At 35.6% G+C, this 26,822-nt stretch overlaps 2 protein-coding genes across 3 annotated transcripts; one reads left to right on the forward strand and one right to left on the reverse strand.

Annotated features, from left to right (window-relative positions):
• Positions 1-19,501: 19,501 nt before the first annotated feature.
• On the forward strand, positions 19,502-21,622 carry LOC100882686 (uncharacterized). Its single transcript, XM_003700268.3, has 2 exons — positions 19,502-19,816; positions 20,849-21,622. Exons 1-2 carry the CDS (start codon positions 19,754-19,756, stop codon positions 21,620-21,622), a joined length of 837 nt encoding a protein of 278 aa, XP_003700316.2. The 5' UTR covers positions 19,502-19,753.
• A 1,525-nt stretch (positions 21,623-23,147) lies between these two features.
• Positions 23,148-25,410, reverse strand: LOC100882794 (3-hydroxyacyl-CoA dehydrogenase type-2). 2 transcript variants are annotated; one of them, XM_076532760.1, is made up of 4 exons: positions 24,794-25,410; positions 24,569-24,708; positions 23,815-24,241; positions 23,148-23,430 (listed from the first exon to the last, which is right to left on the reverse strand). In XM_076532760.1, the coding sequence occupies exons 2-4, from the start codon at positions 24,599-24,601 to the stop codon at positions 23,240-23,242; spliced, it is 651 nt and encodes a 216-aa protein (XP_076388875.1). In that variant the 5' UTR covers positions 24,602-24,708; positions 24,794-25,410; the 3' UTR covers positions 23,148-23,239. The 2 variants fall into 2 exon arrangements, with proteins under 2 accessions (XP_076388875.1, XP_003700317.1); XM_003700269.2 differs by having other exon boundaries at positions 24,569-24,730; positions 24,794-25,407.
• Between the last annotated feature and the right edge of the window lie 1,412 nt (positions 25,411-26,822).

Raw genomic sequence — 26,822 nt, forward strand, 5'->3', positions numbered from 1 at the left:
GATTTGGGGCTGTAGCGATTTGGGTGTGTGAGAATATTGAAATATAGGAATTTGGGAATGTAGCGATTAGGGAAATTAGGAATTTGAGAATATAGCAATTTGGGGCTGTAGCGATTTGGATATGTGAGAATTTTGAAATATAGGAATTTGGGAATGTAGCGATTAGGGAAATTAGGAATTTGGGAATATAGCAATTTGGGGCTGTAGCGATTTGGGTATGTAGGAATTTTGAAATATAGGAATTTGGGAATATAGCGATTTGAGAAATTAGGAATTTGGGAATATAGCAATTTGGGGCTGTAGCGATTTGGGTATGTAGGAATTTTGAAATATAGGAATTTGGGAATATAGCGATTTGAGAAATTAGGAATTTGGGGATGTAGACATTTGGGGCTGTAGCGATTTGGGTATGTGAGAATTTTGAAATATAGGAATTTGGGAATGTAGCGATTTTGGAATGTAAGTATTCCGGAATGTAGAAATTTGGAAATATAGCGATTTGGGGCTGTAACGATTTAGGTAAGGTGAAGTGGGGTAAGTGCAGACTGATTTTTGTAAAGTTTGTATTTAAACGTAAGTATTTTCAGTCTGCTATGTAAATACTTAACGCTGTCAATATCGAACGCTTTGCACAATTACTACTATTTAATTAATATTAACTAGGACCTTAATTTTCCTTGTACATTTTGATTTTGATAGGAAATTGTTTAAAATGTCAACTACTCTGCACTTTCCCCGAAAATGGGGTAAGAGCGTAACTTGAAGTCAAATACTTTGAAACTTTATTTCATGTACAATGGGGCAAGAGCAGAATTATTAAGAAATCTGCTATAAAATGCTTTTTACTGCATTGTGCAAGTTCTCTATACTGCAAACAAGTACTCTTAGCTGAAATATAAAAGGGGATATAGTGAAACAAAACAAGGAAACAAACATACTAAATGGAGAAATTTCGCTCATATTGTAATAAAAATAGCCTGTATACGCACTTGCCCCGTTTGTGAACTTACCCCACTTCACTTTATGTGAGAATTTTTGAATATAAGAATTTGGAAATGTAGTGATTTGGGAAATTAGGAATTCGGGAATGTAAAGATTTATAAAGGTAGGGATTTGAAGATTTCTGCGTTACATTTTGACAAATAAGAATGATAACAACAATAACAACTACTGATTGCAAGTGGCACTATCTCACTCACTATCGAAACGTCAATAAACTTGTCATTATTTTTCATGTCAGTGTCGTCCATTTTTCTATTCTGACAAATTGAATTCTACACACACCAGCCTCTTCACGCATCTCACGGTTTGATATTGGTACGGAGTTCTTAAATGATGTCGCAGGAAGACAACAGAGGGCAAAGTCATCTATTAGCAAATGCCGCCATGTCAAAATCACTCGACGAACTGATGAACCAGACACAGAAGCTGGTCGTGTGCTTCTATCGAGGTAGGTTTGAAGCAGGTTGCAAGCTCTCGAGACAAGTGGCACCATCCATATGGTAACAGCCTGGTAAGCTATCTAACGGAGCACCAGCGACTCTAGCGGCCGATTTTCGCATACAGAGATCCCGTAGACCAGGTTCGATGACCTCTTCATCAAGGATCACACGTCTAAATCCTTGTAGGCGGACCATGGATTGTCCACTCGATCGAGCTTTGTGGAAATTCACAAGGACTGTACAGCATGTGTGCACTCACGTGCACGAGGACTTGCGGTTTCCATCGTATAATCTCGAACGAAGATCGATTCTAAAGGGTTAGCCTTGTTTGGTTACGTTGCGATGAGGCTCTGTTTAAGTCTCACTTTTTCACGGAAGACTGGTACGATCGTTTGTACCGATTCTTTCGCGTGATTGGCCCGTCCTTAGATTAATCGACGCGATCGCGGTTACGGTTGTTGCTTTTGACGATGATGGCGATACAACGTTCGGTAACGATTGATTGGTCGAAATCGCCTGTACGTTTCCCTCGGTAATGCTATTCTCTTGTTTCTGTTCCGGTTGGATGAAGGGTGTATTGTGGCTGAAGCTATCTCATTACGAGGCCACTGTTTGGTCTCGGTTAGAGAAGCATGCCCGTCCCCACCCCTAAATGGATCATTCGCGACTCCGTTGATGATTAATTTGCATTTCTAACGCTTAATCTATATCGTTCTGCGTGCCTACTCTCCTTCATCGCGTTAATTCTTATTGCAATTGTGGCCACCTGGGGACTTCAATTGCTTTGATGGAAAAAGTGTGATGGGTTTTTGAGAGGGTGGGAACTGAGAGATCAGGATTTTGGAGTGCTGAATTTAGGAATTGGACTTTAGGAGGATTTGTAGTTCGGTACTTTGGGATTTTAGGAGTTTATGAAGTTGGGAACTTTAGGAACTCAAGATTTTGGGGTTTGGTACTTAAGATTTGGACTTTGGAAACCGCAGCATTCGTAGTTTGGTATTTTGGGAATTTGGGGCTATATGAAGTTGGGAACTTTGGGAGCTCAGAACGTTGGGGTTTGGCACTTACGATTTGGACTTTCAGAGGCATAGGATTCATAATTTGGTACTTTGAGATTTTCAAGGATTATGAAGTCGGGACTTGGGGAGCTTAGGATTTTGTCGTTTGGCATTTAAGTTTTAGACTTTGGAAGCCGCAGGATTTGTAGTTTGGTACTTTGTAACTTTAGGGGTTTATGAAGTTGGGAACTTTGGGAGTTCAGGATTTTGGAGTTTGTTGTTTAGGATTTGAACTTTGGGAGTCGCGGGATTCGCAGTTTGGTACTTTGAAATTTTTGAGGTTCATGAAGTTGGGAACTTTGGGAGCACAGAATTTTAAAATGTTGAAACTTTGGAAGGTTTTAGTTCAAAAGGTTTGACCAAGGTAGTTTGGTACTTTGGGACGTTAGAGGTTCATAAAGTTGGGACCTTTGTGAGTTTCGGATTTTGGGGTATGGCAATTAGGATTTAGACATAGAGAGCGACAGGATTCATAATTTGGTACTTTGGGATTTTGGAGGCTTAGAACTTTGATATTCTGGAATTCTGGAACATAAGATTTGGACTTTGGAAGCTTAGAAGCTTGAGATTTCAAGATTTCGTTATTTTGGAACTTGAGATTTAATGTTAGTAGCTTTGAGATTGCGTGATTTTTGTGACATCAGACTTCAGGACTTTGGAGTTTCAGAATTTATAAAATTTTGAAACTTGAGATTTGGATTTTAGAACCTCTTGATTTTGAGATTTTAGACATAGACTTCTAGATGTTCGTATTTTGAAACTGAGATCTTAAGATTTTGATGAATTGAAACTTTAGGAGTTTGGGATTATAGAACTTTATAGAATTTGCAAACTTAGAGTTTGAATTTTGGAACTTTGAGACTTTATGACTTTAAACTTTGTGGACCTTGAAATTTTGGAACTTTGATATCTAGAAATCTTGACATTTTTAACTTGCGACCTTGATATTTTTAACTTACAACCTTGAAACTTCGATATTTTTAACTTGTGACCTTGAAACCTTGATATTCTAACTTACAACCTTGAAACTTTGAGATTTTTAATTTGCGACCTTGTAACCTTGATATTTTTAACTTGCAAACTTGGAACCTTGATATTTTTAACTTGTAACCTTGATATCTTGATATTTTTAACTTAAAACTTTGAAACCTTGATATTCTAACTAATGACCTTGAAACCTTGATATTTTTAACTTAAAACCTTGAAACCTTGATATTTTTAATTTGCAACCTTGAAACCTTGATATTTTTAACTTGCAAACTTGGAACCTTGATATTTTTAATTTGCAACCTTGAAACCTTGATATTTTTAACTTGCAACCTTGGAACCTAGATATTTTTAACTTGTAAGCTTGAAACCTTGATATTTTTAACTTAAAACCTTGAAACCTTGGTATTTTTAACTTTAAACCTTGAAACCCTGATATTTTTAACTTGCAAACTTGAAACCTTGATATTTTTAACTTGCAAACTTGGAACCTTGATATTTTTAACTTGCAACCTTGGAACCTTGATATATTTAACTTACAACCTTGAAACTTCGGTATTTTTAACTTGCGACCTTGAAACCTTGATATTTTTACCTTGCAACTTAGATACCTCGATATTTTTAACTTGCGACCTTGAAACTTTGATACTTTTAATTTGCGACCTTGAGACTTATGATTTAGGATTTGAGACCTAACTATCTACTCTAAACAGCTTTAATATTATAAAATACATTTTCTCTGTTTTCTATCCTCCCTTCCAATAAATCCGCAGGTAACTAATAACATCGTGAATATTGGTCAAACGTAATTACAGAGCGTAAATAATTTCGTTTGAGCATAGTTCACGTTGAAATTAACAGACAACATTACTTTACGATCACGGGTGAACGATTCAAAACTTGAATTTGATATATAATCACGTGAAAGGTTAAAAACGTTCGAAAATCGTGTTCGATCTGATGTCGCGTGTGTGTTTTATACGTTCCGATGCAAGAAAGTAATCGAAGGTACAGTGTGCAAGGAACGGGAGCTAAGAGGCGTATAAGTGGAGACGATTGCTGCACTCGGTAGATAAAACAGACTGGAGTCTAGGGTCTAGACACCTCTGGAGCGAGCTAGACACCTCTAGAGCAAGCTAGACACAGAGGTTCGAAGAACCTGTGGTCCGACACTAGAGAGCTCCTTAAATCACATGTAATCGTTTCCGACCACTCGCTGTCCAGACTCCTAGGATCAGACAGCACCAGTTTAGACCCACGTGGAAGTAACCTTGTCCACCCTGTTGGTCCTTTTACTTGAACGTTAACGGAGAGCTGTTCGCACCTTAGTCGCTAACAGGTACTGTCACCATCTTAACGATTTAAATGATTCTTTGGGGTGGGAATCGTTGTAATTTCCACAATTTACAAACACGATATTTCTGGAATTAAGCATTTGGAACAAGAGATTATCGAGGAGTTTGATAAAGTAAAAAGTGATGACAATTTATACTCAGTGCAAACTTCATTAATTTATAGAGGGATATGGATATTTGAGAATTTGGAGATCAGGAAATTTGGGGATGTGGATACCTGAGAATTTGGGGATGAAGAAATTTGGGAAATTCTAGATTGTTTAAATTGGGAATGTGGATATTTGAGAATTTGGGTTTCAGCAAATTTGGGAATTTGAAGGTTTTATAATTTGAGAACGTCGATATTTGAGAAATCTATTTGGGAAATTTAGGAATTTGAGGATGCGGATATCTGGGTATTTGGGGACGAAGAAATTTGGGAGTTTCAAGATTCATTAATTTGAGGATGCGAATACTTGGAAATTTGGAGATGAAGAAATTTAAGAAATTCAAGATTTTTTAAATTGGGAATGTGGATATTTGAGAATTTGGGTTTCAGCAAATTTGGGAATTTGAAGGTTTTATAATTTGAGAACGTCAATATTTGAGAATTTGGGGATTAGGAAATTTAGGAACTTGAGGATGCGGATATCTGGGTATTTGGGGACGAAGAAATTTGGGAGTTTCAAGATTCATTAACTTGAGGATGTGAATACTTGGAAATTTGGAGATGAAGAAATTTGAGAATTTCAAGATTTTTTAATTTGGGAATGTGGATATCTGAGAATTTGGGGTTTAGCAAATTTGGGAATTGGAAGGTTTTTTAATTTGTGAATAAGAAAATTTTTGAATTTTTAATTTGGGTATGAAGAAAACTAGAAATATGGGTTTTTTAATTTGTGGATGAGGAAATTTAAGAATTTAACAACTTCTAAATATGGGGATGAGAAAATTTGTGAATTTAGAAATTTTTTATTTCGGTAATTAGAAAATTTGGAAATATAGTTGTACAGTAATCTAGAAATTTGAAGATTGAGGAGTGTGAAAAGTAAAAAATTCAAAAGTATACATATATACTAATTAAAAAATTCGTGAACTTGAAGTTTGAGAATTTACATATTTAAGAGATTTCAATATGTAAAAATTAGAAAATTTAATAATTAAAAGTGTAGAAATTTGGAACCCAAAAAATTTGTGAACCTAAAAATCTGAAAAATTAAAAAAATGAAAAACTGAATTAAAAATGTGAAAACGGAGAAATTAAAAAAAGTAGTAATATGAAAAATTGAAAATCACGAAATTGTGGAAATGTAGAAATTCAAAAATTCAAAAATTCAAAAACTTGCATTTGTAATAAAAAGTAAATTTTGCGAATAAAATTTGAAAATCTCAAAATTCAGTACTTATATTAGAAAACTGTAGAAGTAAGCATTGATGTTCCAAAATGAAAGTAATAGTTCACACGAACCACTTCTACCTAAAACCTCGTTTCACGTTTGAAACAAAGATCGCCTTCTCTCGCAAGTATTATCAGAACCTCGTTTTTCCCGAAAGTTAAATATTGCTACGTTTGTTACAACGAATCTCAGATTCCTCTTTCGATAAAGCATCATCGCGATTGTGCTCTTAATGGAAGACTAACGACACCGCGATGGAACGAACGATCAGTGCTGCGGGTCTGACAACGTTATCAATGGATTCACCGGAAGCAGAGGCTGCTATATAATAGAAATCGTAACCCCCTCTCGCGGAAGATTAATCGTTCGTTCGATCGGATCAAATTGTCGATGAGACGTGAAATTCAACGCAGGGATTTCTCGATTTAGCCGACGGATGGCTACAAATAAAGTTTCGTCTTTCCATTTTATCTCGGAGCCGAAGAAACGAAGAAGGCGCAGCTTGGAAACTCGTCGCCCACGAATATTATATTTTCGAGGATAAATACGCAGATGGCGGATTTACGCTCCGAGATCGGTAATCTGGGGTTACACTGAAAATGGACACATTTTGCAATTATCGGCCAGATGGAATATGAGAGAGTTCGTAGGGAAGAAATTTTATAGGAAAATGAGGAGTTGACGTTGTTATTATTTGCATATTTACTTTATTTATGTATTTATATTCTTTGACAATATGTTTACATTCTCTTCTAATCTTTGAAATTTTTTCAAGCATTTCATACTTCAATAGTTTTCGAAGCATTCTTAACATTAAAAATTTTCCAAATATTTCAAACCTTCATATTTTTCCAAGCATTCCTAACTTTGAAATTTTTCTATGCATTCTTAACCTTGACATTTTTCCAAGCACTTCAAACCTTCAAAATTTGCGAAGCATTCTTAACCTTAAAATTCTTCCTAATATTTCTAACCTTGAAATTTTTCTAAGCATTCCTGACCTCGACATTTTGTCAAGTATTTCAAATCTTGACATTTTTCCTAGCATTTCAAACCTTCATATTTTTCCAAGCATACTTAACCTTAAAATTTTTCCAAACTTGTTAAACCTTCACATTTTTCCAAACATTCCTTACCTTGAAATATTTCTAAGCATTCCTAACCTCGACATTTTGTCAAGTATTTTAAACCTTGAAATTTTTCTAAGCATTCTTAACTTTCACATTGTGTCAAGTATTTCAAGCTTTGATATTTTTCCAAGCATTTCTAACCTTCACATTTTTCCAAACATTCTTAACCTTCACATTTTGTCAAGTATTTCAAATCTTGACATTTTTCCTAGCATTTCAAACCTTCATATTTTTCCAAGCATACTTAACCTTAAAATTTTTCCAAACTTGTTAAACCTTCACATTTTTCCAAACATTCCTTACCGTGAAATATTTCTAAGCATTCCTAACCTCGACATTTTGTCAAGTATTTTAAACCTAGAAATTTTTCTAAGCATTCTTAACTTTCACATTGTGTCAAGTATTTCAAGCTTTGATATTTTTCCAAGCATTTCTAACCTTCACATTTTTCCAAACATTCTTAACCTTCACATTTTGTCAAGTATTTCAAATCTTGACATTTTTCCTAGCATTTCAAACCTTCATATTTTTCCAAGCATACTTAACCTTAAAATTTTTCCAAACTTGTTAAACCTTCACATTTTTCCAAACATTCCTTACCGTGAAATATTTCTAAGCATTCCTAACCTCGACATTTTGTCAAGTATTTTAAACCTTGAAATTTTTCTAAGCATTCTTAACTTTCACATTGTGTCAAGTATTTCAAGCTTTGATATTTTTCCAAGCATTTCTAACCTTCACATTTTTCCAAACATTCTTAACCTTCACATTTTGTCAAGTATTTCAAATCTTGACATTTTTCCTAGCATTTCAAACCTTCATATTTTTCCAAGCATACTTAACCTTAAAATTTTTCCAAACTTGTTAAACCTTCACATTTTTCCAAACATTCCTTACCGTGAAATATTTCTAAGCATTCCTAACCTCGACATTTTGTCAAGTATTTTAAACCTAGAAATTTTTCTAAGCATTCTTAACTTTCACATTGTGTCAAGTATTTCAAGCTTTGATATTTTTCCAAGCATTTCTAACCTTCACATTTTTCCAAACATTCTTAACCTTCACATTTTATTAAGTATTTCAAACCTTGACATTTTTTCAAGCATTTCGAACTTTCACATTTTTCCAAACATTCCTAACCTTGAAATTTTGCTAAGCATTCCTAACCTTCATATTTTGTCAAGTATTTCAAACCTTGACATACTCCAAGCATTTCGAATCTTGAAATTTTTCTAGGCATTTGAAACCTTGACATTTGTCCAAGCATTTCAAATCTTCAAAATTTTCACCTAACCTCAAAACTCTCCGAACCTACAAACTCCTATAAACTTCATTCCTCATATTTCAAAAATAAAATTTCTAAAATTCCAATCCCAATATCTAAATTTCATAAACTTCAAAACTTCGCTGCTTCATAAACTTCCAAACTGTCAAATGCCCGACACAAAGACCGAAAATTCTCACTGCAATTTAAAAAATTGAAAATAAAAATTTGGAACTCCAATGCATCTTTGTCAGGTCACAGCTCACGCAGTATGTCGAAAAAAGATCCTAGTTGCTAAATTAACGGAACAACCGAATGCGAGCACCCTTTGAATTCAGAGAATTTGATAAAGTGATCAAACGTACCGTGCCACCTGTAATTTGTCCTCGCATAGTCAACGCGCTTCAACGCTCTCGCTTCTTGATATCGAATAAAACCTCCACATTCCTATCAAACTTCTAATAAAGAATTTTGAAAGATGACTGACGACGACTATAAAGTTTAACCTTGTTAAACAGGTAGCGAATTTTCACCTGTATCGCCGCTAAATCGAGCTGTGTCCGCGAACTTACCCCTTCATTCGGGTTCATCGGTTCTTTTGCCCCCGATAGGACACTAGCAACGGCACACAAAGGGTGGCTATTACAATTAGTGGACATTATGGTGGGATGGGCAGTGACAGTACCAACACGAATGAAATGACCGACAGATCGGTATAGTCTATCATTGCGAGGCAAGGTCTACCGAAACCCGTTAAACTTTTAATAAACAATTTTGAGAGAAAGACTAACGTCGGAGACCATAAAGTCAGTTGAACCTTGATAGGTTAAGCAAGTAGCGAATTTTCACCTGTATCGCCGCCGAATCGTGCTGCGTCCGCGAACTTACCCCTTCATTCGGGTTCATCGGTTCTTTTGCCCTCGATAGGACACTAGCAACGGCACACAAAGGGTGGCTATTACAATTAGTGGACATTATGGTGGGGTGGGCAGTGGCAGTACCAACACGAATGAAGTGACCGACAGATCGGTATAGTCTATCATTGCGAGGCAGGGTCTACCGAAACCGTTCTTCCCATCCCTGACTCTAACCCGTTTTGCAACCGAAATACTATCCCCACCTAACCGAGCAGTTTCACCGGTTCACCAGCCCACCATCACCCCCTATGGAAAGCCCTGTGCTGGTTGGCGTTCCTCTGCATCCACCGTCCCTCTACCAGCGTCGTAATTACAAGCATTCATTTCACACTAAAAGCCGCTGCTGGCGCTGTCCTGGTCAGTTCAAAACGAGCCCCGCGCGAGTCGCATTTTCCCTACCGGCTTGTCCAACTCGTACCTCTGACCCCTGCCCTCGACCATCGTTGCAGCCCTTTTCCAAATTTGCGCGATTACAGGCTAACGCTGATAGTTCAGACGCGTGCCGATTCGGATCTCTTTTTTGTTTTCAGTCGTCGTTGCTATGTCTTGTTTTTCGTTACGGCCTCGTTTTGTCGATTATTAACCCGATGCGATATTAACCCTTTGCACTAGAAACTCACTCTTATTGTTTGGTTTAATATGGTATGCCTTGATGTATAATTTGTAGATGAAAGCATTTAGGTCATATGTGATCGATGAAAAAAGCATGTATACATCATGAAACCATCATATATGATCATACATGTGTATGTACTTGAACCTTCATACACTTATATGTATATGCATATATTAATTCATAAAAATAAGCGTGTGTAGATATAATTGTGTATGTATGACATGTATGATCACTAAAGAAGGGTATGCGTATATACACACATATTCAACGAATAAATATGCACATATACAATTGAAGAAATGCATATGACAGATATTATTAAAAAAGCCCATATATGACATATGTTATCAATAAAGAAGGGCATATGTATTACACGATCAACGACATATGTACATTTATAATTACTAATAAAAAAGAACATATCTAAATATACATATAATGGCCGAAGAAAAGCATGCATAACATGTATGATTGGTAAAGAACGGTATATGTGTATACAATACACATATGGTCAAGGAATAAATATGCACATATATGTACAATAATTATAAATAAAAAGAATATGTTTAAATACATAATCAACGAGGAAAAGCATGTTAACACACATGACTAAGCAAGAAAGGCATGTGTAACATATGTGACCGATGCATGCGCACACACAGTTAATAAGTGCAATAAGGAAGAATGAAACGCTATAAATTCTATAACACACAGTAATATTACTTTGAAGGGCTGAAAGATGACTTGGAAGACGTTGAGAAGAAGTTAATCACTAAGAAGATAATGAGACCGTGAGTAATCTGGAAAGTTTGCATCTGTGCCCAATATTCTAACCATGGAGTCGGCCCAACCCCATAGCCTTATGTCTACGCCCCGACGACGGCTCACTTTACGGGAAACCACGATGACAAACGCTGCCATCTAAACAAAGGGTCTCAGGATATACGTACGGCAGACACGCAATTTCCGTGGTATGTAAATCGCGCGAAATGAATTTCTGCCAATCACGCACGTGCGTCACCGACTGTTCGTATTGCCAAAAAAAAGATGCAAACCCTTCAGGGGTAGTTTGGGCGCTACGAAAATGCACGGGGACAATGCAAATAATGAATGAGGTCGAGAAAATGAAGTAAGTCTTTATTATTTCGACGTATAATGAAATAATATAGTTTTGTGTACATGTCTGCAATATAAGGATAACTTATAAGGAAGTTATAAGGTAGGATCTTATAAGGTAGATAATTTTAGTCATGTTTGTGAATTTTGTATCGTTTGTTAAATCATATTCTGATAGACTAATTAATAGTTAATTTTTATATTATTTTATTTAATGTAAATCTTAAACCTTGCTCTAGTAATGGTGTAGTAAATTGTAGCGAACTTTCTTACTATTTCTTACGATATAATAAATGTTACTCTTGCTTTAATAATTTTTTAATAAATAATGAATTTTTATGTTATTATATCTAATATGAATATTAAGTCCTGCTATAATAATGTAGAATAAATAATGAATCTTTATTCTCGTAAAACAAAACTATTTTATTGTTTATCTTACATAAACGTTAAGTTTTGTATTACTGTAACAAATAGTAAACTTGACATTATTTTATTTAATACAAAAGTTAAACCTACCTCTAATGATCAACAAAATAATTACATTTAATATTATTTAATTAAATATAAACATCAGACCTTGTTAAGTTAATATTATAAAGAATGGATGAGATCAATTAATCTTAAAATAAAAAGAAGTCCAACAATTTGAATTAAATTGCATGTCAATGTAACTCGTTCAGAAAGTATCTATATTTATTGTTAACGAACCATAGCTGAATATTCATTAATGTACGCTGAGCAATTATTAGTAATGCTTTTGGACAAAGCAAAACGCAGCAATCGAAAATTAGTTCATTAAACTAAAATTGAACAATTACTTTTAAATAAATGAGACGCACGTTATAATTCCATGTTAATTAATTTTACAACGTTAAATGTACCATTTAGGAAATTGGAACAACAGCATAGTAACCATTAATTATCGACACAAGCCAATTACAAAATAAAATTAACAACGTTAAACATTGCATTTACCTTGATGTATGATCGTAACCAGCAAAATTGGAACAAATAGCCCAAATTCGATATCAAAATATGTTCACGATTCAGGAATCATTAATTTAATATTGCTTTGAGTTAAAAAGAGAAGGTTGTGTGTAGTTTCTGTGTTACATGTGAAATTTTTACTTGTGGATAGGAATTTGAAGATGGAGAATACTAAGTTTTTGCAAATTTGGGGATTTAGGCATTTAGGGATTTAGGGATTTAGGGATTCAGGGATTTGGGAATTTAAGCACTTAGGGATTTAAGAGTTTAGGGATTTAGGAATTTAGGGATTTAGGAATTTAGGAATTTAGGAATTTAGGAATTTAGGAATTTAGGAATTTAGGCATTTAGGCATTTAGGGATTTAGGAATTTAGTAATTTAGGCATTTAGGGATTTAGGGATTTAGGGATTTAGGGATTTAGGCATTTAGGGATTTAGGGATTTAGGAATTTAGGGATTTAGGGATTTAGAAATTTAGGGATTCAGGGATTTGGGAATTTAAGCACTTAGGGATTTAAGAGTTTAGGAACTTTGGAATTCAGGATTTTGGAATTTGAGGATTTTGGGATTTGAGGATTTCGGGTTTTCAGAATTTTTGGGTTTTGAGGATTTAGGAATTTCAGAATTTTGGGATTTGAGAATTTTGGGATTGAGGAGTTAGAGATTTGGAAATTTAGAAACTTGAAAAATTTGAATTTTGAAAATTTGAGTATTCGGGAACTTGAAAATCGGCAAGCACAGGAACTTGATAATTTGATAATTTAGTAATGTAGTAATTTAGTAATTTTGTAATTTGATAACGTGGAGATTTAGGAATGCAATAATTTGGAATTTTGTGACATTGAAGACTGAAACTATAAAATTGTCAATTTGGGGATTTTAGGATTCGAGAATATGGAAATTTGAGAATTTTGAGATATAGGAATTTGAAGAGTTAAGGACTTAGATTGAGATGGAGAAGTTTATAGAATTAGAAAATTTGAAGATCAGTAAACTTGAGAACTTGGAACTTTATGAGTTTGAGGACTGAAATTGCGAAATTAAGAAATTTGATATTTGAGAACTTGAAGATTTAGAATCTTAACACCCAGAAAATTTATAATTAGAAAATTTTAGAATAAAAAAATCAAGTATCTTAGAAATTTTACAATTCGAAAATTTGAGAATTGACAAATCTAAAAATCCGAGAATTCGATAATCGTGTCCTCTGTAAATCCATAAATACAAAAATTTTTAAATTTCCAAATGTAAGAATTAGGAAATTGATAAGCATACCAAGTCTTGAAATCAGTAAAGAAATCTTCAAACAATGATCCATCTTGCCCCATGACTACGATCGAATCAACATCATACCAAGAACCAAGAAATAATAAAATACTCCATCGCCGAAAAAAGATGGCATAAAAATGAAGTTATCAAGAGGGTGTTTTCTCGAAGGTGTCGATTCAAGTTTCCCCGCGTGCTTGCTACGATGACCCACCCCATTCGATTCTTCCATGCACGGTGATTGATATTCACTGTCGTTTCGCAGACGCGACTACATAAATCAAAAGGCACCCTTACGTTCGCGAACCCTTTTCTTGTCGTTCTTCTTCCTTCGTATATATGTATATATATATTTTTTGTATTTCCCCTCCACGTAAGGCGCCACGACGCGTTATCAAATCCATCGATGACAGACGAGAAGGTATTAAATACCGAACAGGCAGGACATCGATTGTCGTGCACTGTCGAGACGAGGCTGCCGGTGTGAAGAGGGTGCGAAGTAAACGAACGAGCACGTGCATCATCCCCAACGATTCAGATATGTTTTTCGCGTTCTCTTTCTTCAACGTTTCAACCCCTCCCTCCCACCGCCCGATTATATGTGTCCCAGGGCGCTTGTTCTCCGCGTATTATTCAGCGTCGTTGGGGTACGAGCGAGGGTGCTTCTGACAGTTTCGTCGCGGAAGCTGTAATTTTTAAAGGTAACACGTGGCCCGAACACATTTTCCTCTTGCAAAATTCTGTGACGCTAGTTTCCTCTCTTTTGCTTGGAATATTTATAGGGTGAACCTGTCCTCCTTGGACGCTATTTTGTCGGCGCAAAGTAGAACATTTGAATGTCTTCTTCGGTGATGGTACAAATTAGCATTGGCATGGATGAAGGTTCCAACTCTGTTATCGTAATCACCATACCACATTATATACAGAGTGTTACCTGTAATGCAACTCACGATTTTTCTCCTACTTGCAGCCATTTTACGAAAAAAAGTTCAGAACAATATTTGCAGAGTATGAAGTGTACAAAAGATATTAGTAAAGCAAATTTTGAAAACAGTTTGTTCTCTTGGTAAAGTGAAATTTTAAATAGGAATATATATTTTTTTTATTCATAGCTTTAGAGGACATCGAGACGAATTCAAAACACATATTACATGATATTTTTATTAACATATTACTCGATTTACAGAAGAGGAAATGTGAAGTACTTAGCTTTTGACTTTGGTAGTGTAACCATTATTTGATTCCAAAGAGACTAGTGAATGTAAGCACGCGACTAGGATGTAAGAAAAATACACTTTATTTAATTACATGTTCAAAATGTATGCCGCCTTCCATCACGTAATATTCCTGTCTTTCACTTCACATTTCCACTTCGACTAAATTGTGCGAAGTATCAAAGTACCAAATTAGCAAAGTGCAAAGTTAGTAAAGTGGCAAATTAGCAAATTAACAAAATAAAGTAGCAACGTAGCAAATTTACCAAAGTAATAAAGTACTGAAGTACCAAATTAGGAAAGTGGAAAACTAGCAAATTCGCAAAGTAGCAAAGTAACAACGTAGCAAAGTAGCAAAGTGCCAAATTGTGCAAAGTATCAAGGTATCAAATTAGTAAAGTGGCAATTAGAAAAGTACCAAAGTACCAAATTAGGAAAGTGGCAAACTAGCAAATTCGCAAAGTAGCAAAGTAACAACATAGCAAAGTAGCAAAGTAGCAAAGTGCCAAATTGTGTAAAGTATCAAAGTATCAAATTAGCAAAGTGGCAATTAGAAAAGTACTAAAGTAGCAAAGTGCTAAATTTCGCAAAGTACCAAAACAACAATGTAGCAAAGCAGCAATGTACCAAATTGTGTAAAGTATCAAAGTATCAAATTAGCAAAGTGGCAATTAGAAAAGTACCAAAGTAGCAAAATGCTAAATTTCGCAAAGTATCAAAACAACAATGTAGCAAAGCAGCAATGTACCAGAACAGCAAAGTAGCGAAGTAACAATATTGTAAAATAGTAGAATAGCAAAACTGCAAAACATAAATTAATAAAGTAGAGATATAGTAAAGTAGCAAGATATTAAAATAGTAGAATAGCTTGTCAACATTGTAGCAAACAGTAAAATAGTGAAACGATAAAATTATTAAAATAACACAAGAGGGCGAAAGACAAAGAAACCAAGTAAAAACGACCGGTTGTTTTTCACAGTATTCTCCATTGTTCGTCACGTGCGTGAAAAAACCTGTTTGAGAAACATTGTGCAAGATGGATTTTCCTAAATGGATCACGATAGAGAACAAGAATTAATCACCCGCCATTGTAATAGACGTTGTATCCACGATAAGTGACGCAGCTGTTAGAACCACTTTTCACTGGTGTTCCATACGGGGGATGCTAACGTGTAAAAGGGAGGATTCATTCGCCTCTCGCAAACTCTTACTGCTTCCCACCCCTTCTCTTTGCCTGTACACGGTATTTCTTGTCAAAAATGATGTATCGATAGAAACGGAGTCGACGAATTTACGCGTAATCGTATGGCTGACGCAAGTAGGTTGCTGGAGTATCGAATTTTATGCTTTACGAGAATTTACTGTTATTTACGTTGATATTAGCGTTTTTAGGTCACTGTAAACGCTATTTCATTATTATTATCGTTATTATATTACTATCACTGTCACTGTATAATACTGACATGTTACATTACTTACTATATTATTTTTAGTTTGCTCATATTACTGTTTCTATATTAGGTAATATTAACGCTATTTAATAATTCTTATCATTAATACATTGCTGTCACTGTCACTGTCACTGTATGATACTGGGATGTTACATTACTATATTATTTTTAGTTTGCTCATATTACTGTTTCTGTATTAGATACTGTTAACGCTATTTAAATATTCTTATCATTATTATATTACTATCATATACTATACCAGGGGTGGCCAAGTTCCTTGATAGTCCAAGCCATTTTTCAAAGTTTGAAATGTTTCGCGAGCCGCAATTTTCGATGGCGCAGTTTTCGATGAATCATATTATTCTTAACTTGGACGGAAATGAAATTTGTTACAACGTTGCACTTAGTCTTTCATATTTGTCGTTAGTAATTTCAACGACATTTTGAAACACATATGGAACGATAATAATTTTTTAAAATATAATAGCACAAAAATGAAAAGGGAACTTGGGTACATTTATCGAGAGCCACAAATAATCCTTCAAAGAGCCGCATGTGGCTCGCGAGCCGCAGGTTGGCCACTCCTGTACTATACTATACTAGGATGGTATGTCACTCCTTATATTATTTTTAGTGTGCTCATACTACCGTTGCTATATTGCTATCATGAATGCTCATTTTACTGATTAGTATATTACTGTTAGCATTACTGTATACATATACTACTATCGCCAATGTTATGTTATTTTTGCGATTACTATACCACTACTCATATGTCACCATATAACCACATTGCTATTGTGAACGCTATGTTATTCGAGTGATTTCTACACTAGAATTTCCATGTATATACATTACTATCGTCAATATTATGTTACTCTTGCAATTGCTACATTCTTATTACTATTACTATATTTTCATCAGAAGTGCTATCAAAATAAATTAATACTGTATTTATCATAGTTAAACATATTGATCACTGAAGACGCTCAAATAAAAAATATAAAGAATCTCACATAAAAAATTAGAGTACTACGAAAAATACTAGGAAAAATACTCTTCCTTTAAAAGTAGACCTCTTTCAAATGTATCGTATTTTACAAGTACACTGAACTTCACAAAAGAGAATATTCGATATGACATAAAAAAAATTATGCTGTATGCAGTTTCCCAATAAATTCAATAAAACTACATAAGGTTATATTAGCAAATAAACTATTTATCGAAGGAGCAATATTTTTCTAGAAAAAAGTCCTATTTTCTACACATTTCAAAATGTTACAAACTAAAAAAGGTATAAAAAATTTCCTGAAGATCGAAATTCTGCTTTTGCTCTCCAAAAACAGTTTAAACATCGAATGAAGCTGAATTAAGTAAAAAACCACTATTATTATCTTCAGTTAAGAGTTTTTTGCAAATGAAGCCGTTAAAGGATCGAGGATAAAGGATCCTCAGATGTCATCGATTCTAAGGACAAGATAGGAACAGCGGAGCACAGCACGGGACTCGAGTAACGCTCGGATAAATAGTTCGCTAACGGGAAAGCAGAAGAGCTCTTATACGAATTGGCTGAATTCCAAGGACGAAGTCGGTAGAAGGAAGCTCTTCTTTCTTTGTCCTTGGCTCGTTCCTTTCATCTCTTAGGCGGACTTTCTTTTAGCCAGGCCCAACATCTGAGGAATAGTTGAAAGTTTGACCGATAGTCGGGACGCATTTCATTCCGCTCGAAATTCCGGCAAACATGTGCTAGACTGAATCTCTGCTAAGGAATCACCGCGGAATTCTTACCGCGGGACACGCACTGCATCCTTTAAAACTTTGCGCCGATGCGCAAAACAGCATCCTCGTTTACGATCCAGCAGGTACGAGGAAAAGGAAAGTTTCGCCGTGGATGCCACGTGTTCAGTTTCGCGCGAAAATTTCACACAAAGATGCCTGCCTATCGATCTACCGAAAATTCATACTTGAATTCCAGGGGAATTTATTAAATTGAAAATTCGTGTTGCAAAATCTATGGGTTTTCATTCATTTTTATGTTTTGGTTTAACTGGGTAGTTTTTGATATTTCTAGTTTTGGAGACGATGATATTTCTATTCTTGAAGCCTCATTTACTAATTTTGAAAACTGATATTTTCATTTTTAGAGCCTCTGATATTTCTAGTTTTGAAAACACTGGTATTTCTATTCTTGAAGCCTTATATTATTAATTTGAAGATTGCTATATTTTCTTTTTTGGAGACCCTGATATTTCTCGTTTTCAAAACACTGATGTTTCTATCTTTGGAGACTCATATTACCAATTTTGAAGATTGCTATATTTTCATTCTTAGAGACCCCGATATATCTATTCTTGAAGTCTCATATTACTAATTTTGAAGACTTCTATGTTTTCATTTTTGGAGACCCTAATATTTCTAGTTTTGAAAACACTGATATTTCTATCGTTGGAGACTCATATTACTAATTTTGAAGACTGCTATATTTTCATTTTTGGAGACTCCGATATTTCTAGTTTTGAAAACACTGATATTTATATTCTTGAAGTCTCATATTACTAATTTTGAAGACTGCTATGTTTTCATTTTTGCAGACCGTGATATTTCTAGTTTTGATAACACTGATATTTCTATTCTTGAAGTCTCATATTACTAATTTTGAAGACTGCTATATTTTCATTTTTGGAGACTCCGATATTTCTAGTTTTGATAACACTGATATTTCTATTCTTGAAGTCTCATATTACTAATTTTGAAGACTGCTATGTTTTCATTTTTGGAGACCCTAATATTTCTAGTTTTGAAAACACTGGTATTTCTATTCTTGAAGTCTCATATTATTAATTTTGAAGATTGCTATATTTTCTTTTTTGGAGACCCTGATATTTCTCACTTTGAAAACACTGATATTTTTATTTTTCAAGACATTATTTTAAATTCTCAGGGAAACGTGCACTCTTTAAAAACAGAAGTAGAATGTAAATATTAAAAAATGTTGAATTTAGAAGTATCATGTAGAGAATTAAAAATTTTTAAGCCCAAAAAATATTGCAAGAGACTGAAACTTTCAAAAGTAGAAGACTTATATACTCGAGAATTCCAAGGTTATTGTCACAATTTTTTTGATGTTCGACATGCAAATTATTGCTAATCATGACATTAGCATACATACATTTGTCCGTATTAGTATAATTAATGCACAATGAAAGAATAATTGATCGTCATACAAAATGTTGATCATTTTTGTTATTATCAACGTGTTACTTCGATTAAATTGAAAAGTCGCCATAATGCATAAGCATTATAGACGTATCAATGATCTATAATGCAATTAAAAGTCACATTTTCGATGCGACATTGAACAATAAGTCAAATTTCTAATTATAACGGAATTGATCTGGATGTTGCATTTTAGAACACAACAAGGAGCGCAGGTGCGCTGCATTGTTGTAGCTTTTTGTTCGTTCGACGATAGTATTCTTCGGTTTAGTATAAATACTCAGCTAATCGAGAACGAAGGCGTCAGTATCGTAACTAAGGCATCAGCAATAGCTACGACATTCCTCAGCAATCATGGTATCGAAATACATCGTTCTTTTCGCCCTCGTTGGCGTAGCCTGCGCTTATATTCCAGTGGTAAGTTAAAACTTTTTATTAAAAACTATTTTGCAAAATTTACAACCGATTTTCGATAGAATGTTGCCGGAATTTTTCTTCGAGAGAATCATCTCTTATCTTTACAAGAATATTATTTGCATCGAATATTTTGACTCTGAAAATGTTACGAGTTGTCAAATATTTTTGCTAATGTTTCTATTATTTTTATTTGCCACAAGATGAGTTTTAATAATTTAAAATATCTAGGTTAAAATGTAGGTGGAAAATATCTAAAAACACAAGTTTCATTTTTTACTGCTATTCATTTTTTGTGATATTTTTAACTTGTACTTTAGACAAATATCGATCTTTGAAAAAAGTCAAGTATTTTCATAAAATCAATATAGTTATAAAAATTGAAATAAATCGGTAAATTAACAAGTTATGGGTATGAATTCATATTACCTCAGTACGACATACTTATATGACGTGCTTATCTAAATCACAAGAAGGATAAACTTCTGATCGAAACTCGAGGGTTGTGGTGGACAGTGGCGGGAGAATTCAAATCTGTTTATGTGAAGAATTTTCGTAGTGAAATAAATAATTAATAGTAAAATAAAATATTTCGATTTAATATGAAATGGTAAAACTTATTTTGATGTGGTATCAATTTCTTTCATCCCAATTCATAACAAAGTTATCTAATTTACATTTGATGTTAAATGTGGTTTTAAGGAGATTTCAAATATTTGGAAATAATATTTTCATTTTTAACGCGAAATTAATATTGTATCATATAACAGACTAAATTTTAGTACTTCAGATAAAATAGACAAATTTGTTATTTTATTTTAATATTTTGCTATGTAATTCCATTTTCGTACAAAGAAATTTAAATTTTGCCGCCATCCGACCACGTCACGATATAGCAGAGTATCTTTACTACCTTACGGATCATAAACCGTAAAGGAAATAAAGCCACAAAGAGTCTGGATTGCATTCTCCGACTCCTCTTTTACTGCAATTATAACACCTAATTTTTACATGCTCTGTATTTGTGTTTTCCAGAAGAGGGAAGCTAACGCTACCCTCGTCGCAGACAAGTCGGCCTCTGGTTCAGTCTCCGGTTCGGTCTCTGGCTCGGCCTCCGGTTCGGTTTCTGGTTCGGCCTCTGGTTCGGGCTCTGGTTCGGCCTCCGGTTCGGGCTCTGGTTCGGGCTCTGGTTCGGCCTCTGGTTCGGGCTCTGGTTCGGCCTCTGGTTCGGCCTCTGGTTCGGGCTCTGGTTCGGCCTCCGGTGCGCTGTCCAACGCTGCGTCGATCGCCGCCGAATCCTGGTCCCAACTCCACAGCAAAATATCATCTGTTATGAGCTCCAGTGACCACAGTTCCTGCTTGGATCTGCTTGGAATAGGCAACGCTAAGGAAAAATTGGAAGCGATCGACTACACGAAAATCACCGTCGTTGCAGAAATACCTGACCTCACCAAACTCAACGAGTTGCCTCTTCTGCTTGACTTGAAAGAATGCATCAACCTTGCCAGGAGGCGTCTTGTCTACACTCTGCTTTCTGTGGCTAATGTCACCGTCGAAGCTGGACTTGAACTTGACGCGGAAGTGAAGGCTGCCGTTCATGCAGCTATCCTTGCGGCCATCAAAGCAGCTAAACCTGTCGAGCTCTTGATCGAAATTGTCTACAACATCGTTAAGGTCTACTTCGAAATTGCGCTCAGTGCCCCTCTGTTCATCGCTTCGCCTTCCATAATTGCTGAAGCTATCTCGTTGGCTAGCAGTTGCGTGTCTGTTGTTATCTCGGCTTCGGTTTCCGTTTCGGTTTCCGCCTAAAAAATTATTCAATTTTGGATTGGTTTGACGACTAACGACTAGGTAAATGAAATTCCCAGTTGCAACTGCATAAAACACCATCTTATGTGCAGTTGTAGCCGTATGTTACTGATCATATTTTATCTTCAGCTTGAATAAAGCTTTTAATTGCATTTTATGTGGTATTCTTTCTATCCCAACTGTATAGTTCATCACTTAGATTCCTGTACATGTTATATCATTAATCCAATTTTATATTTGATTGTTCATCTATCCACATATTTGTCCATCTACCTGTCCACATTTATATGGATCTTTTGCCTCGGATTCATATAATATTCGAATAGTATTTCTCCATACCTAACCTAACTTTCTATCAATTGAATCATCCACTCACTTCTTTAAACTGACCCTTCAAATCCAATTTTCTATACTTCGATTGCTACCTAACCTTCCTTTCTGTCTACTTAACTCTTCATGTATCCGTTCCCAATCTCCATATTTGTAGATCTACACCATAACCTCGCCTGACTTATCCGCAGTTCAAATCCAATTTCTTAATATTATAAGTACTTTGTTGTACTGAAGACTCATACTAACAAATACAAAGTAATAAACGAAGAACATATTTTCGTTGACTGATTCCTAACGCTTCCAATAACCTATTCCTAGTTCGCAAGCTTCCTAACGTCCTTTCTCCATATTTGTTGATCTACACCGTAACCTCCTCTTTTACATACTTATCCGAAGTTCAAACCCAGTTTCTTAATATTATGTACTGAAGACTCATACTACTAAATACAAAGTAATAAACGAAGGACATATTTTTGTTGACTGATCCCTAACACTTCCAACAACCTATTCCTCGTTCGCAAGCTTTCTAACGTCTTTTCTCCATATTTGTAGATCTACACCGTAACCTCCTCTTTTACATACTTATCCAAAGTTCAAATCATTTCTTAATAAATACTTTGTTATACCGAAGTACACCTTGTGCTAATAAATAATAAACGAAGAGTATCTCTGCTGACCCAGCGCCCCCAACAATCAGTTGCATCCCGAGCTTGTCAAGGTGTATTGAAGCTTCTGACGAGGGGTGCCCGAGTACACCTATGTACCGCAAATCTATACGCAGAAATATGAAAGAAGCTTCTGACTATGTAGTTCGATGCCTGTAGGGTTGTCGAGACTGCAAAGGTTCGGGTGGTTCGACGAGAGGTTCGGAACCGTTGGAGGCAACCCGAAGAAAACGAATGGTGCGGGAAAGGAAAGGGTCGCTCGAGTGCATATTTCCAGCTTGCCGCCTCCATCGTGAACGCTAAAATATATTTTCCTAGGAAGTGTCGTCACGGGAGGGCCTCCAGCTGCTGGTCGTGATATTCTACATGCGTAATGCTCACGCGGATATTTCCATACATAAATTTCATCCGGGTGAAAGTAGGTGGCGGCGGTGGTGTTGCACGTCGCCGCTGATGATGCCGTATTCGCGACGTGCTCGAGAATCGCTGATCGCGTCTCCCCAAAGGTTATTCTTTATTTTCTACAATTATTTTCGACGACTTTATTTTTGTCAAGTGACGCAGATTAGAAACTAATTTCTTAAGGTACATATTTATGCCCCGCGTGACATGTTGTTAACTAAGTCTCTTTCTGCGCGTCGCCGACTTGGTTGTACCGGAAGCCCATATCGATACGTATGTTTTCGCCGTTTATCAAGGGGTTCTCGATACACGCTTGAATCAAGTGAGCCACTTCTTCGCATTTCCCGAAACGTTTCGGCGTCAAGTTCATGGTGACCCAATGCTTTCTGTCTTCCGGTGTCAGTACAGCTGGTCAAATACCGGATAGTTAGGCAGATAAAATTGTTGCTGTAAGAGTAATCTGATTAGTTGTTTTTTATGTTCGATCCTTTGCAAAGGTGACATTCGATTTTGTAGTCGAGACTCTCACTACTTGCGGTGACTTGAGAGATGGCCGCGGCTCAAATCTCAAATGAACATGAATCGGAATCAATAATACAGTTTGAATGAAATATTTTCTAACTTCTACAGTGTTGTGTACTCATTGTTATAAGTTCACTGTGTTAGTGAAACACTAGTAGCAAATAATAAAGAAATGACTATCTAAAAAATTCATCAAACTTTAGAACTGTGATGACAGCAAAAATGACCAATGCAAAGAATAAAGTTATCGGTTATTTATGCATATATTACTCATCATGGGACTGTCGATGAAACCAGGGCAAATACCGATGACCCTAATTCCTTTCTCGGCGAAATCCCTAGCTAGAGGCATTGTCATGCCAGCAACTGCTGATTTGGAACTACCATAGACGACCACGCTAGCTGGCGCCTCGTATGCAACCATACTCGAAAGGTTGATAATGACGCCTCTCTGATTGTGTATATCCGGTGTGTTCTCCGCCATCATACCGACTACCAGACGAGTAACGTTGAACAGACCCCATACGTTCGTGTCGTATATGCATTTGTATAGATCTACCGAATGGGGTTTCTTAGATTTGAAGTCGTACGTTCGCTCGAAACCCAGCACTCCAGCTGAATTAACGAGCACGTTCACACCTCCAAATTTCTTCTTTACCATCTTCATGCTTTCTAGGACGTCCTTTTCGTATCTGACCTGTAAAGTTATGGGAATATGGATATTTATCTTTTGATGATGGACGTGACACAGTGATATATTTTATGTTATATTGTTGATATATTTTTAGGTCGATGAATATGACATTAATATGTAACATATCAGTTAACGTAAAGGAACATAAAGTAAAGTCACGCAAGGACTTGCGTAGATAGGACGTTAACCTACTCTAGTCATACGCATTCGGATAACGAGGTTAACTTTTACTAATAAGATTCTGTTCACTGATTATTAATAATTTATATACCAAATGTTTAAACTATAAAACAAAGAATTTTGTTTATGTTATTTCTGAGCTAAACTTACGTCGGTACATGTGAATAAAGCTCTTTCGCCCATAGCGTCCGCCAGTTTTGCTCCATGCGAGGATATATCGGCTATCACTACTTTACCACCTTGGCAAAGAATATTCTCTGCAACAGCTCTACCGATACCGTTCGCACCGCCTGTTACGTAAGCGACAATATGCTAAAAACGACAATTAGTACACATCCGTACTTGTCAGAAACGTATAAAGTATCTTTCATTTACTTGCAGAATCCCCATTTTACACTTTTTAAATATGCACTACGTTAAAATCAGTTTAAGGAACTATAAACTGATTAAGCAGAAAATGTTTTAACATTTTCAGTAATTATCATTCGTCTCCAATCTCTTCTACGTTCTCATTGAATAGTCAATCGATTATTTTATTTATAACGATAAGTTCAAGTTAGAAATAAATGACAAATAGAAAGATTCAGTTGTTATTGGAGCAAAATCTTTTGAGCGAAAGCGGAAATTTACGCTGGAAGCGTCGATCCGTTAAGGCGGCAACGTCAACCGGGCGATATAACCTAATTCTCGACGATTAAATGCAACAGTTGCGATAAGGCTTGTAAATTGAGCGAATTATGCCGCTGTTAGCTGAACACGACGTAGCCTCGACCGATTAACATGCGCATTACGCCAGGTCGAAACGCTCAACCTGGCATTTGCATCGAAACGCGTCGAACAATCTCAGACTTCCACACCTGCTACCTTCTACTACTTGCAATTCATTCATTTATAGATCCCTAATCTGCATTTCATTTACAACGGGCAAAAAATGTTTTCTTCGGCTACATAGTGACATACCGGGTGCGTCAATGAGTACACGTGTAAGAAATGATCCACTTCGTGACGCACTTCGAAACAAAATTTTGAAAATGTATATGCAGCACTGTGTTACAACTACATTCTATTTCAAACTTTTACAAAAATGTGGAACATTTCGTGAGTTATGCGTTATGACACACCGGGTGCGTCATTGAGTGCACATGTAGCATAAGAAATGACGCGCTTTGTGACGCACTTCGAAACAAAATTTTGAAAATATATGCACAGTACTGTGTTACCACTGCGTCCTATTTCAAACTTTTACAAAAATATGGAACATTTCGTGAGTTACGCGTTCTGACACACCGGGTGCGTCAATGTCCATGTATATAAAATAAGAAATGACATATTTCGCGTGTTTTGAAAAAAATTTTGGAAATGTATATATAATATCAAATTTCAACTGCAATTTATTTTGAACAGAAATAAAAATATCGAACATTTCATTAGTTATACGTGTTGACGCACCAGATGCGTCATGCGACACGTTATATAAAATAGAGAATGACGCACCAGGTGTGTTTTCAAGCAAAATTTTGGAAGTGTCCATACAGCACCGTGTTCTGACTACATTTTAAGGAAATTATAACTAGATTACAATATTTTAAACATATTTCCTCTTCTTGAAAGAAATGACGAGGACGAACATTCATTTTGAACCATTCAAATTAATTAGAATAATGGTAAGACTTTTGTGACGCTTGTTACCATTTATTAATTGCAGATCATTCATCTGTAGATCTATAATCTGCATTCTATTTCAAACACAAAGAATATGCAACATTTTATTAAGCGTTCTGATACACCTGGTGCGTCATACAGTGTCTCGAGTAGAAAATGACGCAGTAGGTGCGTTCAATTTTGAAAGCGTTTGCACACTATCGTGATGTATACAATTTTTAAGAAAACTACACATAAATTGCAATATTTAAAACATTATTTATAAATCCATAACACGTATTTCATGTGCAAGACATGAGAATATCAAATATTTCGTTATTTGATCTTTTCGACACACCCGGTGCGTCATCCGGTGCCTATCTAAAATAAAGAAGGTCACAAGGTGCATCTGACATACAAATTTCGGAGGTGTATGCACAGCATCGTGTTGCAAGTATACTTTAAGAAAACATCAGATGTATTACAATGTTTAAAACACTATTTATAAGTCCATAACATCCATTTATTTTCCACGTCATGAAAAATATCAAATACTTCGTTGATCATTTTCGAAGGACGCATCGTTTGCGTCTAAAACAGAAAATTCGAAAACTGCACCGTTACGCAGTTACACCCGAATAAAACCATACTCAAGTCGTAGGAAATGACGAGGAACAGAAATGTTCTTCGAAACCGTCCGAGTTAACCGACGCGATGGGAACACTTCAGGTTGATCTTCGACAAATTGTTAGTCCGTACGCCC

This window comes from Megachile rotundata, chromosome 6 (assembly GCF_050947335.1).
Source record: "Megachile rotundata isolate GNS110a chromosome 6, iyMegRotu1, whole genome shotgun sequence".
NCBI lineage: Eukaryota > Metazoa > Arthropoda > Insecta > Hymenoptera > Megachilidae > Megachile > Megachile rotundata.

What these genes read in the sequence shown, in the direction of transcription:
- LOC100882686 (XM_003700268.3), top strand. Translation starts at nt 19,754, where the DNA reads ATGGTATCGAAATACATCGTTCTTTTCGCCCTCGTTGGCGTAGCCTGC. An exon ending in CCTGCGCTTATATTCCAGTG is followed by an intron (nt 19,817 to 20,848) that starts GTAAGTTAAAAC and finishes TGTGTTTTCCAG; the next exon opens with AAGAGGGAAGCTAACGCTAC.
- LOC100882794 (XM_003700269.2), bottom strand. An exon ending in CTTTATTCACATGTACCGAC is followed by an intron (nt 24,242 to 24,568) that starts GTAAGTTTAGCT and finishes ATAACTTTACAG; the next exon opens with GTCAGATACGAAAAGGACGT. An exon ending in CATCGACAGTCCCATGATGA is followed by an intron (nt 23,431 to 23,814) that starts GTAATATATGCA and finishes GTATTTGACCAG; the next exon opens with CTGTACTGACACCGGAAGAC.